General features: G+C 34.5%; 2 protein-coding genes across 2 annotated transcripts in view; one reads left to right on the plus strand and one right to left on the minus strand.

The window, feature by feature from the left end:
- Positions 1–14,978, minus strand: part of LOC107653795 (phenylalanine--tRNA ligase, mitochondrial-like) — a 94,511-nt gene extending 79,533 nt beyond the window's left edge. Inside the window, exon 1 of the mRNA XM_016440618.1 lies at positions 14,937–14,978. The gene's annotated coding sequence lies outside the window, so the exon portion shown is untranslated. The remainder of the gene's footprint in view (positions 1–14,936) is intronic.
- Positions 14,979–15,151: 173 nt separating this feature from the next.
- Positions 15,152–16,956, plus strand: part of LOC107653796 (LYR motif-containing protein 4B-like) — a 54,722-nt gene continuing 52,917 nt past the window's right edge. Inside the window, exon 1 of the mRNA XM_016440619.1 lies at positions 15,152–15,282. Within this exon, the coding sequence (XP_016296105.1) occupies positions 15,197–15,282 (86 nt within the window). The 5' untranslated portion in view covers positions 15,152–15,196. The remainder of the gene's footprint in view (positions 15,283–16,956) is intronic.

The following is a 16,956-nucleotide window of genomic DNA, read 5'->3' on the forward strand; positions in this document are numbered from 1 at the left end:
TTATGAGTCCGACTCTCTAACCATTAGGCCACGACTTCCCCATTAGTAAGTCAAACAATTATTAGTAATTTAATCATCAAAACATTAGCCAACCCTGATATTAAATTAACTAACCATGACTCATTTTTTTTACTTCTGAAGTATCCAAAACTGTATGATCTTTAATTAAAAACAGCAGTTTTTGATGGGGAAAAATATTTATGTATTTATTTATTTTAATATATTAATAATAATTTGTTTAAAAACTGAGAACTTCCCCCTGAGAACTGTACCCACTTAAAACACCTATTAGTAATTTAGTAAAAATAAATAAGTAAAGTAAATAAATTTAGTAAATAAGTAAAAAAAAAAAAAAAAACAATCATGGATTTTGGTGCATTTTAAGAAAACATTCTTAACAATATACACTGCAGACACGCTTCTATTTCTGCTGACTTGCTGAATCTGCCTTCCATTATGTTACATTTATGAATTCAGTCATTTTTCCCCACTGTATGTAAGTGGAGATGAGCTGAAAATATATTCAGCTCTTTTGACAAATGCCAGGAGGCCTTCATGAAGAAAAACTGCCAGGTTCCTTCAGGACCATCATCCATTGCCTCTATTACATGTTGATGGCGGTAATGCTTTTAAATGCAGAAGCTCCTTGTCTGACTGATGCACCGCCTTAAGGCTGAGAGTGAAGATAGACTAGTTTAATTTGTGCTAAAAGACTGAGGCCAGACTAATAACAACATTTCTCAATGGACAAGCCGAGCGGCTCGTGGACTCTGACAGGACGCTGTGAAATACACTGTTACACTGACACTACCAATCACACAGGAGGATTGCTCAGCTAAAAACCTCTTCAGAGGAAGATTGGGCTGAAACAAAAAGCCTAAGCAGCACAGCTCGGTTTATTAAAGCATGCACACTAATCGCTAGGTCATGGCTCCGACAGCAACACAGTTGGAAAACAGTTTCCAAGTAGGAAACTGACCTATCTGACCAGTCTGTAATGGTCAGCGTACGTTTCTAATGCTTTCCTCTGCTGTGGGAACAACAGCAGTTCAGCGGATTGAAAACGCTTGAATAAACTGATCAAGCTGCTGCCAGTTTCAATGCACAGAACATGATGCTGGCAAGTAAGCATTGTTTCCATAATTCCCTGAGCCTTTATTTTCACTATACTACTGTGCTAGTTCTTGATCAACAGACATTAGAATCATTTCCCCAGGTTTTCAATGTAATGACATTCAGTAAGAATCCTAATTTATAAACACAAAAACACATAACAGAATTAAATAGTTAAATCAAAATATACACTAATAATAAACGCACATATACATGTAAAATACTAAATTAACTATATTTGTAACTATATTTATATTTACTGTACATATTAATTAATTGCTCATATTTTAATTGAAGATATGTCATAATATCAAACACTATGTCTACAAAATAAATTATTTCACTCAATTATCCTATAGTTTTTTAATGGAAAAACAAAGATGTCTAAAATCGAATTCATAGAAATACTGAAAAACAACTCCATTAATTACAATTATTAAAATAATAACACTAAAACAACATGACTAGTGACCAGATCAAATTTTATATTATTTCAGAATAAAAATATAATTTTTACTACACAAATCTAAACACATTCATGTGTCCACAAAAACCTCATTGACAAATAGACACAAAACTTTAAAATTAATGTTTTATTAAAATATTAATTAAATAACCAAATTTTGCCAGACATGTACATCTAATAAATAAATAAATATGTATGCATATACGATGTAATAACAAAATTCCTATATTTTTTTGAGCATCTCAAAATGAATATCTGTTATGCATATTGTACTGTACATTATAATTATTTGATGCCTATATTCAGTTTCAAACAGAAACATAGAATTTTAACATGAGACATAATATGAAAATAATTATTCTCCTGTTTGATTGTCTCTCCAGTTACACACACACACACAAAAGATGAATCATAAAAGTAATTCAGTTGCTGTCAGAGCAAACAAACCTCCATTTCGAACCCTATTTACCTTCAGAAAGTATGTGTTTGCAACGCATCCATCAATCCGCAGATTGGATTCACCTTTTTAACATCGTGTCATGCTCCTGGCAGAAGCGAGTCTTAGCATCTTAGCAGGTCTTAGCATAAACAAAACTCTCGAGGTTCGTCAGCTGAAATGCAGTGTGGCATAGTGAATATCAACACCACAATGAAATCAATGAAATGTTCAACTCGCTATGACAAAATGTCACACGGGCCTACGGGTCTAGAAGGAACAGAAGAGCGAGCTGGAAAACTTGTTTAGCGAGAAGCCAGTCACAGTCTCTACCTGCTTTGAATTATTCCAGGTTCTGCGCTGGAGACACAGATCAGCGGGCTCAAACCCGTGTGATCCACGCTGCACGCTGAGTAATGACCAGCCGCTCACCTCTCCTGAGCATGGAGGTAGTAAAGGACAATAATCACAGGGAACTCGTGTTCTGCTCATATCCACTCACCTGTGATTGACAGCGGGAACTCTGAGGCCCTGTTTACACCTTGTATTAGCCTCAGTCTCGGCCCATCTGATCACAAACCGTCAGCGGAGACAGATTGACTCACGGAAGTAACATGTCTCAAACTCTCTTGTGACCACTTACACTTACGGATTTCCAGGAAATTATCACTACGTGAATGACTTGCTACTTTAGTGTGTGACTTCATTTCATCTTTCGATGCATGTTGATATTCAGGGTCAACCACATGATGCTAATGCTGCCCGGATCTATGAATTGATTTATAAATACGTTAATTAATGCATACAATGAGATGCATACACATCAGCTATCATGAGCATGTTTTTTTTATTTCAGAATTAAGAATCAGTTTAATAGGTTTTGGTGGCGTAAAAAGTGTCAGGGTGGTACAACTGTCTTGATATTAAAATGAAGAAAATGTATGTAAATAAATAAATAGAAATAGAAATACTGTTATTATTAAAAGGTAAACTGTATAAAATCTTTTGTCTGTCAAATTAAAGACATGTGGTTATAGTTCAAAATACGTTATCATAAAAATACTTAAACGTATTTTATTTCAGCTATTTGCCAAAGCACCATTTCTCAGTTTAAGTTTAAGGACCGAAAAACAAAACAAAACAAAACAAAACAAAACAAAACAATAAAATAAAATTAAATAAAATAATTAAATTAAAATAAAATTAAAAATTATAAAAAAAAAAAACTAATAAAAACTAATAAAACTGACACAAAAACCCAGAATAAAATTACTAAACTTTAACTATTTTAAGTTTAAGGACCGAAAAACAAAACAAAACAAAACAAAACAATAAAATTAAATTAAATTAAATAATTAAATTAAAATTAAAAATTATTTAAAAAAAAACTAATAAAAACTAATAAAACTGACACAAAAACCCAGAATAAAATTACTAAACTTTAACTATAATTAAATTGAAAACAGAAAATATAAAAATAAAATCAAATGTAAAATATTAACAAAATCTATAATAGTATGTAATAAAACTGGGTCCAGTCAAAAGGTCAAGTCTCCTAAAATATCAGATACGTTAACCTTTTTATGACAAAGTGAGAAAAATATCAGGTTGTAAAATGTCATGTGGTGAAACTCCACCAAAAAAAAACACATTCATGAGGTAATCCATTAAGCTTTTTATATTTATGAATTAATACTCCAGTTTTATATACAAAAATACTTTTTTACCTTAAAAAATATTTTGAAACCTTTTGGAAAAAGAATCAAGATGTGTACACACGTGTATTCAAGCTGTGCAGAAATTGAGCCTATTAATTTTGCTTAACGGTTACACTACATGACATTTTTAGAGCCATTAAATTACCACTTCTCATAAAAATGGTATAGAAGTTGAATTAATATAAAAAGTACTTTTCTAAGAACTTGCCACGTGTGTTTTAAACTAGATTTTTAAAATAGTTTTGGGTAACACTTTATTTTATAGCATCTTTGTTACAAGATACATCTACTTACTGTAGTAATAACAGTAAATGAATTATGCATAATCACAAAATAAATAAATAAATGCCATCCTTGACCCTGAACCAAATCTTAACCTGTCCTGTAAGTACATGTTGTTAATTATATTAGTACTTGTGTAATTACATTGTAACAATGACACCAAAATAAAGTGTAACCAGATTTTTTTCCCTTTTCTTTATCTTGGGAACGCTTATATGTAATTGACCCATCAATTCTGCTCTTGTGCACTTAGATCTTTTCTAAAATGCATGTTTCATATTCTTAGAAATCCACGAACAACCAGCAAAGAGTAAACCCCTTGTAATAGCGCGATGGCTGATTGAGTTGAGTAGGGAGTCTTTGATGTTGTTGCCTTTACTTTACAAGTGCAGTGTGATCACATTCATTCTACCTCAGAATGAGGGCTGAGTGATTTGATCCCAAAACCGATGCTATAGCACCAGGTGTAAATGGAGTCTAAGTCTGGATTCACGAAGATCGCCAAGCCTAAATCTCGTACAAGCCGTAATCTTCCCGACCAACCACAGGACAAATCACGCACACTCCTAACTAACATCCCATTGGAAATCAATGACAGCCACTTAAGCCTGACTGCTTCACTGAAGTGGACTAGAAACAGGCCTGCTCTTCTTCACCCACTTAATCACACACGAGCTCGAGAAACGACAGTCGACAGCAGCCGACTCGACCCCTGAAGACAGCAGAGTCCAGCTGGTGGCCTTCAGGAGATCAGAGCGCCTGGCCACTGTGTGCAGCCTCGTCATAGCCAGCCGGTGAACTGCTGATGGATGTAGGCTGAGTAATCATTGGCGCTCGAGTGGATTCTGGGTTCAGGAGTGAGTGGGTGGTGAGTCAATGCGGTGCAAACGCAGCAGGGTCTGCGAGAGTGAAGACTCCCATGCAAGCTCCAGTTCTCAGCTGTGAGCACTGCATGATGGGGAAATACCTGCATCAGACCATGCTGGAGACAAACGCTCATGCTGGCTTGAGAGCACCCTGCCTAAAGTTGCTCTAAACTGCTTCCACTTTGGTACTGGAGATGCCTGAAAGCTGAAAAGAGCGTCTGGCAAAAAAGCAGAATAATTAAAATAATAGCCAACAAGGTTGTACATGATTTACATATTCAGATATCATACTAATGAAAGAATGGAGGAAACAAGAACCATTTTGTTTCACAGAATAAAGGTCATTTTGCTCAAAGCATGTGCTAATAGTTTCAAGCTTAACATGAATGTCTCAACTCGACCAAAATTAAGCTATTTTAGTAGTGTCTCTGATTTAATAAATGCTGATGCTTAATATATGATTTATTTCCACAAATCAGCACTGTCTGCTTTAATGAATTAGTTTAAAGTATTGATTTGTTTGAGTCATCACACAAAAAATATTAATGGAAGAGCCTGCATTAAGACAATGTAATTGGATAATTTACGATATTTATCACCTAAATATAAATCTTATGTTAATTTAGCCAACACTTATTTATTTAGAGAGTTCGTTTCTAATAGTTCCTCTAGCTGAAAAACACATTTTAATTTGAATTTTTATTACAGTTTTTATTAATACCTTCAGTCAATACTATATTTTATAATATATTACATTATAATAACATATTTTCTGTTTTAAAGAGATAGTTCACCCAAAAAATGCAAATTACCCCATGATTTACTCACCCTCAAGCCATTCAAAAGGGAAAAAAGGAGGTATAAATGACTTTCTTCTTTCAGTGAATGGGGGGTTGAGATTTTGAAGCCCAAAAAAGGACGTCTATCCATCATAAAAAGTGCTCCACACGGCTCCGGGGGGTTAATAAAGGCCTGCTGAAGCAAAGTGATGCATTCGTGTAAGAAAAACATCAATTTTTAAATCTTTTTATGCAATTTCTTCCGCTAACTGTTGCACGCATGTTCACAGTGAGAGTGGCGTTCCAGCGGATGACGTAGGCGTAGCATAAGCTCCGGAGAGAAGTAACGAACACGGAAGCGCAGAGGGTAAAACAAAACACTGGTCGCGACTTACAAGTACAAAATTAAGATTTGTAAAGAAAAATGTTGGAAGATTTCAATACAAGCCAAGAGGAGACTAGGGCTATCAAAATGGCTGAAAAACTAAATTCGAATTTTGTACTTAAATATTATCAATATTCGAATTAAATTCCAATTTAAAAGGCATAATTTCAGTTAGGGGGAAAAAAGCTTTTGGCTTCTCTCCTGAGGCCACAAGAGGGCGCATTGAGCAAAATATCACAAGGATGTTCACAGTGGGCTGTTTTTACATTAATCTCGCATCATAAAAGTAGATGTACAAGTACATTTAACCACTTACATAACTGAGCCCTCTTCTTCGTGAGCATTTGAGTGTGCGGTTAAAAACTAGCCTAGAGCGCCATCTGCTGTTAAAAACTAAGCTCAGAATCGATTCAAGAGAGACGATTTATTGTATCAGCCCTATTATGTACAGTACGTTTCTTCAAAGGAATAAAATAACAACTATATTTGAAAAAAGTGCATAATGTTTAAAATAATGTTTATAAACCATATATAATTAATAAAGTTGCTTAAACAATTAGAAACAAAACATCATCATGCATGTAATACAAAGGACTGAAAACCAATCACAAAGAGTACTTTCTTCATTTAAAAATGAGATGAAGTGGGATGGGGAAAAACCACCATAAAGTCTTGAGGCATGTTTTATAAAAGTTGAACTTACATTAATTTTACATGGCTTTCTAAACATGCGGCTCTCTTGTGCGAGACGCGAGTGCAACGGTGATAGATGTCCCTCTAGAAAATGCGATCTGTGTGAACGGCTTGGTTTCAGTTTTGACGTAAACAACATCTTCTCCGCATTGATGTTCTCTTTTTCCGCAATATTTTGAATGAACAACGTAGCAGCGCCGCATCTAGTGGGTTCAACTGGACAGGCTAACAAAAGACACTTACATCGTCGTCGCATTTAGGTGTGCCTTATCAAAAAAAACATTTACATTTTTTTGACAGCCCTAGAGGAGACTGGTTTTCCTTTGCTGTAAACAAAACCTGGTTCTCGCCAGACTAGCATATTCTCTCCAGAGTTTACACTACATCTACATCCAACGTCATCCGCTGGTTTGTTTATGGTAAATTTTAGATTCAGTTTTAGTTTTAGTTATATAGTACCCCTGTTTTAGAACACATTATTATCAGTTTATACATATAATATATTTAAGAATACATCAATATTTTTTATATATATATTATTACAGTATAGGCATGCACAACATCTCTCAATAGCGTTTCTTTCCATTTTTCGCATTGCAATTTCTTTAATACTCTGAGAGTATAAAAGATCTATATGTCAAGTGAAGAGACTAGAGAGAATATGAAAGTTGAAGAAAAAAAAAAGCATTAATGCCAACACTACAAAGACAGAAGCAGTCCTCAGGGAGAGGAGAAAATTAACCACTCCGAACGGGACAGAAAATATTGCCAGTCCAATGAGGACGACTGTAGACTAAAGCCTTAAGCTGACAAATGGTGCGGCAGATCAGCCATTTAATAAAATGTGAAAAAGACCGCAGTGTATAAATGAGTGTGTTGCAGTCAATTCATTGCATAACAATTTTCATAATTTCCTTTTATCATGCCCGATGAATTTCATAATATCATATGAAAGAAATGGCATCCGAAAACCTAAATAAAACATTTTTAATTAAAAAAAAAAAAAAGAAAGAAAAAAATTAATATTCAAAGGCACGTGCAATGTTTCATTTCAGGCAGTACCTGTCCTGTATTAATGGTTCTGTTCTCATTTGTCCCTGATGATGGCATTAATTGTTTCTCTGTACCTTTTCTTCTTCAGCTCTAGACATCTTTACAGCTATTTTTGCATGAACTTTAGAATACAGTACTACCAAAAGAACATATTTGTTATAATTTTTACAGATTTTATTTCATTGTGAACAGACCCACTTAAAAACGCCAGTTCAGTTGCTGCCTTAAACTTTTAAGCATAATCAAATTGTCTGTAAATGTCATTAAAACTCAAATTATATTCAATTTACTTAAAAAATGAGTTTACAATTTATAAAAAATAGAAAATTAAGTTGAAATTTGTTATATTAATTTTATGAGTTATAGTAATGGAAATATCTTATGCCGGGTTCAGACTACACAATATTTTTGTCAGTCACGATAGTCACTGTGTCAGATTACACGATTTTGACTCCTAAAACCTTGTCGTGTCGTGGACAAGAAACATGTCAGACTACACGTTGCTTCCCGACCATTCATCGCGTGCCGTCTTTAACGACGCGCGTGATGTCACGGTGTATGAAAGAGCTTCTGTGCTGCTATTGGTCAACGTCACCGATGTGACGGAACTCGTCGTGGACGACGGGAAAACAAATTAAACATGCTAGTCTTTCTGTCGTGATGTCGTGAAGCATCGCAGACGCGGAATCGGTTGTCGTCCACTATGACACACTACACGTGCTGAAACCATGGAATCTTGCGTCCCAACGCCCATTGTCGATTACGAATCCCCACGACACCCTACGTCAAGCAAATCATGGCAAAAGCGGGCTAAAATCGTGTAGTCTGAACCATAAACATTGCTGAAGCGCTTCCGCTATAGTTCGCCAGCATTTTTCTTTCTTTGTTCTGTCGTGGTAGTCCCTCGATGACACATCATAAAGGCAGCAGTACTGTTGCCACAGCTCCACGAATCTTTCCTCCATCTCATAATTCCACCTAGCAGCACCATCATCTCTCTTTCGTTTTGCCATGTTTGAAACCGGTGTATGAAAGAGCTTCTGTGCTGCTATTGGTCAACGTCACCGATGTGACGGAACTCGTCGTGGACGACGGGAAAACAAATTAAACATGCTAGTCTTTCTGTCGTGATGTCGTGAAGCATCGCAGACGCGGAATCGGTTGTCGTCCACTATGACACACTACACGTGCTGAAACGATGGAATCTTGCGTCCCGACGCCCATTGTCGTTTACGAATCCCCACGACACCCTACGTCAAGCAAATCGTGGCAAAATCGGGCTAAAATCGTTTAGTCTGAACCGGACATTACCGTGACTTATTAAAACCTGGCTGTCACATATGCTTTGTATTTGAGAGAAATCTGTCAGGTATCAACATTTACCAACAGGTATACCTAAAATTCCCCAAACCCCTGACATCCATGAAGGACACGCTGCATGCAGACTTAAAGACATCAACCAATGAGAACCAATGAAGCACTAATGAAAAACGCACACAAATATCCAAAAAGAAATAAAATAGAACTGAAGACCGTCATTGAGAAGCTTTGTTTCTCATTAAGATCGAATGAGAGATTTTCGAGTGAACAAAGAGAAAAACTCTTGTGTTTCTAGATGATATCAGCACTCCGCTGCATGCGAGGAAACAATGACACAACCTCTAGACAAAAAAGAGAAACAGAGTACACTAACAAGCTGTCTGGATCTCCACAGCATCTACAATGAAAACTGGATGTCATCAATATGAAAACAAGAATCGTCTAACAAGACAGCCTTGAAAAACAGCACTGATCGCTAAAGGAAATCTTTTGGCATGCGCACCATGTGCACGGACCTGAGCATAAATGAAAATTGAAGATCATTATCCAGGTGACAAACCAACACACACTCAAAAAAATACATCTGGCTTCCCTTTAGATTTAACTGGACATTGATCCAGTGTTTTTCTGAATGGCATGAAATTGCCATTTTAATGCCTCCTTGGGAAAAGACACATGAAAAATGGAACTGAAGAGCAGAGCTTGTTCATGGCACAGTACAGCTACAGTAGATGTTGTCAAGTTGGATTAAAGTCTATATTGGTCAGGTCATGAAACTGCATGGTTTAACTGTAAAGTTGGTTTCACCTGGCCAAATAAACTAAGCTGTGTATTTCAAAGCACTGATGAAAGAGCATGTTCTGAGACATAACTTTAGGGGCAATAATTCAGAAATAAATGCACACATTCAGTATCAGGACTTGCGTCAAATCTGAACATGTCTCTCATTACTATGAAGAACTTTATGTAGGCTTATGCTTACATGCTTTTTTTAAAAGGCAAATGTAACTTTAAACATCTATAAATATACACTAAAGTTTGGGGTCGGTTAAAATTTTTCAAATATATTTTTTTTGAAAGAGGCCTCCTATGCTCATCGAGGCTGAATTTATTTGATAAAAACTACAGGAGAAACAGTAATATTGTGAATTATTTTAACAAAATGTTACCAAAATTAACTAAAATAAAATAACTGTTTTCTATTTTAATATATGTTCAAATGTAAGTTATTGCTGTGATCAAATTTTCAGCGTCATTACTCCAGTCTTCAGTGTCACATGATCTTCAGAAATCATTCTGGTATGCTGATTTACTGCTCGAGAAACATTTATTATTATCAAAACGTAAGTTAAAACAGTTGTGCTGCTTCATATTTTTTTGTGGACACCATGTTTTTTCTTTTTTTTTTCCTTGATGAATAAAAACTTAGCATTATATGTATTTATTGTTACTTTTGATCGATTTAATGCATTCTTGCTGAATAAAATTATTAATTCTAAATCAATTATAAAATAATTAAAGGGGTCATATGATGCAATTTCAATTTTTCCTTTCTCTTTGGAGTGTTACAAGCTCTTGGTGCATAAAGAAGATCTGTAAAGTTGCAAATTAAAGAGTGCATATACACAAGTTGTGTTTAGCTTTTAAGTTCAGTGTTGTTTAAATCTTCATTTATAATAGGATTTCCCTGCTGTTTCTTGATATATTTATTTGTGCACTGTTATTCTTCAGTTATCCCTATGCTTTTTCATAAAATATGATGTTTTCAGAAAACTAATTGTTATCATCAATCGTGACTACATTTTTAAACCTCAGATTTTCAGTTTATGCAAGGTTTTGGACAATTTTTTCCTGCTTATTTATCATCTTATGACACGATTAAAAAAAAAAAAGTATTGCATTTAAAAATAGATCCAAATTTACTGGAAAAAATGTTCCCTAAAACATATAATTAAGTAATAAAATAAGTAATTTTTGTCCAGCATTATTAGCTGTCATTTCTCTTTTTTTTTTTTTGATAACTGGACTCCAAATTGAGAGATCAATCAGCTGACATGATTTTACAGTCTGTTGCCTTGACCTGCCACTTGCTGGTGACCTTTCCACTCGAAGCGAAGGCCATCTGCAAACAGGACACGTCTGTGACCTTCTCCAAGTGGCGCTGAGATTCAGAGACGCTTTAAATCCAAGCTCATCTTCAGCCCGCAGCCCCGCCGAGCTCTACATCTCCCCACAATCATGTGCTATGAGCGCAGCATCCATCTCTGCGGCTCAAAGACAGACCCGTTCTTCATGCATCAGAGACGGAAAAAGCATGAGAAGCACGCTCCTCGTGGAGAGTGAGGAGGCAGCTTGTGTTTTTCATAAAGCGGATGGTGATTTGTTATGTGCAGAGAATCAGCCTTGGAAAATAACAATTCAAGCTAAACCTTGGCAGTATTCTGCTGCGCAGCACTGAATAAACACATGAGCTGCAAATACACAGAACACAAACATGACAATTTAATAAATGCTCCAAAACGAACAATAAGTAGCATAAGTAGTGTGCTACTAGTGTGTCAGTAGTGTAGTGATGTATGAAGCACAGCTCAAATATAAGTCACTTTCAAACCAAGCAGCTTTCTGTTAGTCAACATGAAGGTGAATCTGCTTGCTAACTTCAAAGCTTTGCAAAACATCACACGAAATTTCATGGATGCCTATTGAAATGACTGGAGTTCACCCATAAAGATTCACCACACAACGGCTGTAGCTTAAAAAAAGAAAGAAGAAAGAAGAGGAAAAAACAAAACAAAGCATGGTTTTACTTTGATTGATTTTTTTTTTTTGCATCTCAAAAAGCTGCAGTTTTGATAGTTTTAATAGCTTGATGTGAAAAACAGAATCAAATTAAGACTAAAAAGTAATTATTCATAAATACTACGTTCCCTCCAGCAATGATAAGGCTATATTGAATATTGATTGATTGATTGATTGATTGATTGATTGATTGATTGATTGATTGATTGATTGATGGAAATTCCAAAATTAACCAACATAATGACTATTACAATAAAATATATACTGCCATTTAAAAGTTTGGGATCAGTACGATTTTGAATCAGTACGATTTTTTAAATAAGTGTCTTGTGCTCATCAAGGCTGCATTATTTGATCAAAAATACAGGGAAAAACTGTAATATTGTGAAATATGATTGCAATTTAAAATACTGGTTTTCTATTTTAATATACTTTAAAATATAATTTATTCCTGTGATGCAAAGTTGAATTTTTAATCAGCCGTTGCTCCAGTCTTCAGTGTCACATGATCCTTCAGAAATCATTCTGATTTATTATCAATATGCTTATTTATTATCACTGTTGGAAACAGTTGTGCTGAGTATTTTTTTTTTGGGGGGGGGGCTGTTTTTTCAGGAATCTTTGATAAATAAAAAGTTATAAAGAACCGCATTGTTTCAAAATAGAAATCTTTTCTAAAAATATAAGTAACCTTTTAGCAATTTAATACACATCCTTGCTGAATAAAATTAAGCTCATTATTTTTATTATTAAATAAAAAAAGGCAAGAAAAACAATACCGACCCAAAACGTAACGGTATATTGTTACAAATGATTTCTATTTTAAATAAAATATATGAAGCAGTACAAGAGTTTCCAACATTGATGACAAATCAGCATATCAGAATGATTTCTGAAGAATCACGTGACACTGAAGATTGAAGTAATGGCGGATGAAAATTCATTCTTTTTTTTTTTTTCATTTTTCCCCGTATTTATTTATTTATTTATTCCCAAAGTATATATTGTACTGAGAAAACAGTCTGGAAAACATGCCTATATTTTACTGTAATTTGCTTCTTACATGTAACATTTCCAACCCATTTGATTGCTCAGATGAAAAAAAAAAAAGGAAAAAAAAAAAGTCTCATCTATTTTGTTTGTGCTTCCATCCGATGTATTCACCAAAACTCACTGCCACTCTCAGACTGTTGCTAAGTCTGCCTCATCTGTAAATCCTCAAAGACACTTCATTCTTACAATCCAAACAATTCAGAAATATAGTTTCTCTAAGGGTTCTCCAGAATGAGTTTCAGCAACCATATTAACTTACTTTATGGTTCTTTTTTGAACCACAATGTCAGATTTTTTCACCAGCACTACTATAGTTTAGAGCCCACTGAAGACCTACTGCACATTAAAGTGACCGACTAAAAACTATACTACTCATAAAAACTCATAAAAGTAGCAATGCGCCAACGGCCACTGGTGTCTTAATTCATCAGAGCTTTACAGTTCATTTTACAACAACAGAAACATGTTCAGTCCTGCTAAATTAAGCATTCATTTTACTGATGCATAGCTGTCGTAACAGAAGTCACTGACAGTTTTACTGCCGTATCCAGCAGTGACTCGCACAGATTTGAACACATCACAGAGACATTCATTTGAGATGTGACTCACTTCACACTTTACTTTTAGAGCAAGGATCTTCAGACACCCACTCTTCACAAGACAGAGCAGCATATGATTCCCTTAGCCAGCATTTCACAGGCAAAGTGGAGCTTACTGGGCGTTCTCTACACACTCAATCTCACAGTTAACCTGCTTCTTAGAGCTGCAGCCAAATCTATCTGATGGCTTTCTGATGGTGTGATCAAAGCTGGGGCATTTCAACATCATCATCAAAAAAAAAAATGTATGTTGATATTTTTTCTTCTGGTGAAAGACATACATGAATGAAGAAGAAAGCCAAAATATTAAAAGCCATGTTGAATAATCACTAGCTAATCCACTATTTTTTGTAGAGTGGGGATCAAAATGACAATTTGGAGATTGAGAAATACAGATGACAGAAAAATGCCACTGATCTTGTTTTAATTTTTACACAGAAACTGGCATGTCTATTAGTAAAATCTGTTCACTTTAGCATCTTTTTTTTTTTGTTTGTTATATTATACCATTTATGGCAGTTCAAAGATGAAGGAGAAAAAAAACAATCTAAATTTGAGTATTTTTCTATGCAGAAACACTCCCTAACAAAATCACTTGCTAACTCTAGATTGATTAATTCTTTCTAAATATAGTTATTCAAGTGATTTGGAGAAAATTGATATATTAATGTACAAAATTATTATTATTGTTGTTGTTGTTAAATATTTATTTATTTATGTGCAAATGACAAAACAATTTGAAATTTTACTTATATTCATTTAGACATTCAGGGGATAGCCTACTTTAAGCAAATATTTTAGGTCATAAAAGTACGTAAGTTGGCAACCCCTGCATTAAACCATAAAAACTGGGTTTCAATCAAACCAAAATATAAGAAATACCATTAAAACAAAAGAACAAAACAGACCAACCAAGATCACACAGAACATGAGGAACAAAAGCAAAACGCACATCTAACCCTCTTGCACAAGAGTAAGACATTCTTAATATGACAAAACATAATTTAAATTATACAATAAAAATAGTGCTATTTGTAACATGTAAATATACATTTAGCTCGTATAAGAACAATAATGTAGAGGTCTAAAAATCTGCCACTGGCCCATTAAACCACATCCACACGGAAGATCACACATTATAACTTGGTTTATGGCAAGATATTGACCAATATAAACAACAGTTCATTGAGATGAAGCTCCAGCTAGCCTGCGATTTACACTCAAACTGACAACATGATAACCAGCCATTGGACCACTTCAAATAACAGCCGCCATATAATCACCCTGACACTAATTCTCATTTCATAATGAACTAATACAGAATAAATGTGTGCAAATCAACACATGAAAACGACCGAAGAGCCCTTCACTCACCTCTGTCTGGACGCGCGTGCTGTTGTTGAGATGACGGTTGATGTGCCTGATCAATATACACACGGCATCTCATAGCATATATTAATTTAGAGCGTATTATGTGTACGGAATTACTTTAGAATATTTTATAAATATAAAATACGTCATTAATTAAATTTTAACATCCTATATTTTAAGACTAAAGCGAGTGTGTGTGTTAAGGCGCGCCTCTTATGGCTGTTCTTGGGTCCTTGCGTTGAACTGACAGCTCTGTTTCCATCATGGCGGCGTCCAGCAGAGAGCATGTACTCTCACTCTACAGACTGCTTCTGAAGGCGAGCAAGACATTCCCCTCTTACAATTATAGGTATTTACAACAATATACATGTATTTATCAGCGACACAAGCGCGTGCCATTTATACAATAGTGTCCGTGGCATAATGTGGAATGTAGATGCATCAATAATACGGCGTATGCATAGATGCAGATCTGATCATTTCGGTATTTGTGATGTTTGCAGTATGTCTGCTGAAACATCCAGCTGAAAACTGCTTCATAATGTTTTGGAAACGTCGTACTTTTTTTTAGGATTCTTTGATAAATAGAACGTTTAAAAGAGCAGCATTTATTTGAAATAGAAACATTTGCTTAATAAACGTATTAATTTCCTTTCCCCAAAAATATTTGAATTGTTTCCCCTAACTAACTAACTAACTAACTAACTAACTAGTTTCCCCTAACTAACTAACTAGTTTCGCCTAACTAACTAACTAACTAACTAAACTCACCTAAGTAACTAACTAACTAACTAACTAGTTTCCCCTAACTAACTAACTATACGAACTAACTAACTAACTAGTTCCCCCCAACTAACTAACTATACGAACTAACTAATTAAATAAATAAAATAAGAGGCAGCTCAACTGTTTTCAATATTGCTAATAATAAGAAATGTTTCTTGAGCAGCAAATCAAATCAGTATTAGAATAATTAGAATCATTTCATTAAGACTGGAGTATATATCTTTTTTTTCTATGATATATTTGTTTTCTATTTTGATTATAGAGAGAGTGAGAGAGAGAGAGAGAACCAATATAATGAATTGTAATAATATCAATATTACTGTTTTGACTGTTTGTTTGTTTTTGCTCAAATAAATGCATCCTTTGTGAGCATAAAAGGCTAATAAAAAACATTAAAATCATAATTATTCCAAATATGATGAATTTAAGAAACAAATGTATACATTTACAATCATACATATTATACATCATATATATAATGTATATAAAATAAATGTATTTGTTTTGTACTATATCTTTGTACTATATTTGTTTTTTTTCTCTAATATCACTACTGGTTTATATATTTATTATATATTTATATATTATATTTAAATATATATTCATATATCTGTTGTTGTTGTTGTTTATAATAATTATTATTATTATACACCAAAATTTAAAAAAAGACAATTTCATTTTATGTGACCTCATCTTATTGACTCTTGCATCCAGTTTCAATAACTGATTTTTTCTGTGGGCTGAGGTGGAAGTTTGTATATATGAAACTTGCTTTGTTCTTGCAATGTAAATTAAAAGAGAAAAATGATTTTGTCATGATTTTAAATGAAATTCAACAGCAAGTCAAGGCCAAGACCCAAAGGTGTCAAACTCTGCTTCTGGAGGTTCACAGTCCTGCAGCGTTCAGCCCCAAATCTAATTAGACACATGAACCAGCTAACCGAGGTCTTCAGGATTATTTGAAATCACAGTTAAGCGTGTTGCTGAACTCTGCAGGACTATGACCCTTCAGGATCAGAGCTTGACAATCTGTGGAGGCTTCAGCCTTAACGAGTCTCATTAAATTATACTAATACTAAATAAGAAATAAGTCATTTAAAATCAATTAAATAAATAAATGCATCTGTAAAATAAACAGAGACAGTAAACTAATGAAGACAGAGAATGGGAGCTGCTGGTGTTGCAGCACTGTCAAAATAAAAGTCCCGCTTCTGACAAAACAGGAAAACTTATCGGC

Source organism: Sinocyclocheilus anshuiensis, unplaced genomic scaffold, assembly GCF_001515605.1.
Source record: "Sinocyclocheilus anshuiensis isolate Anshui unplaced genomic scaffold, SAMN03320099.WGS_v1.1 scaffold79, whole genome shotgun sequence".
NCBI lineage: Eukaryota > Metazoa > Chordata > Actinopteri > Cypriniformes > Cyprinidae > Sinocyclocheilus > Sinocyclocheilus anshuiensis.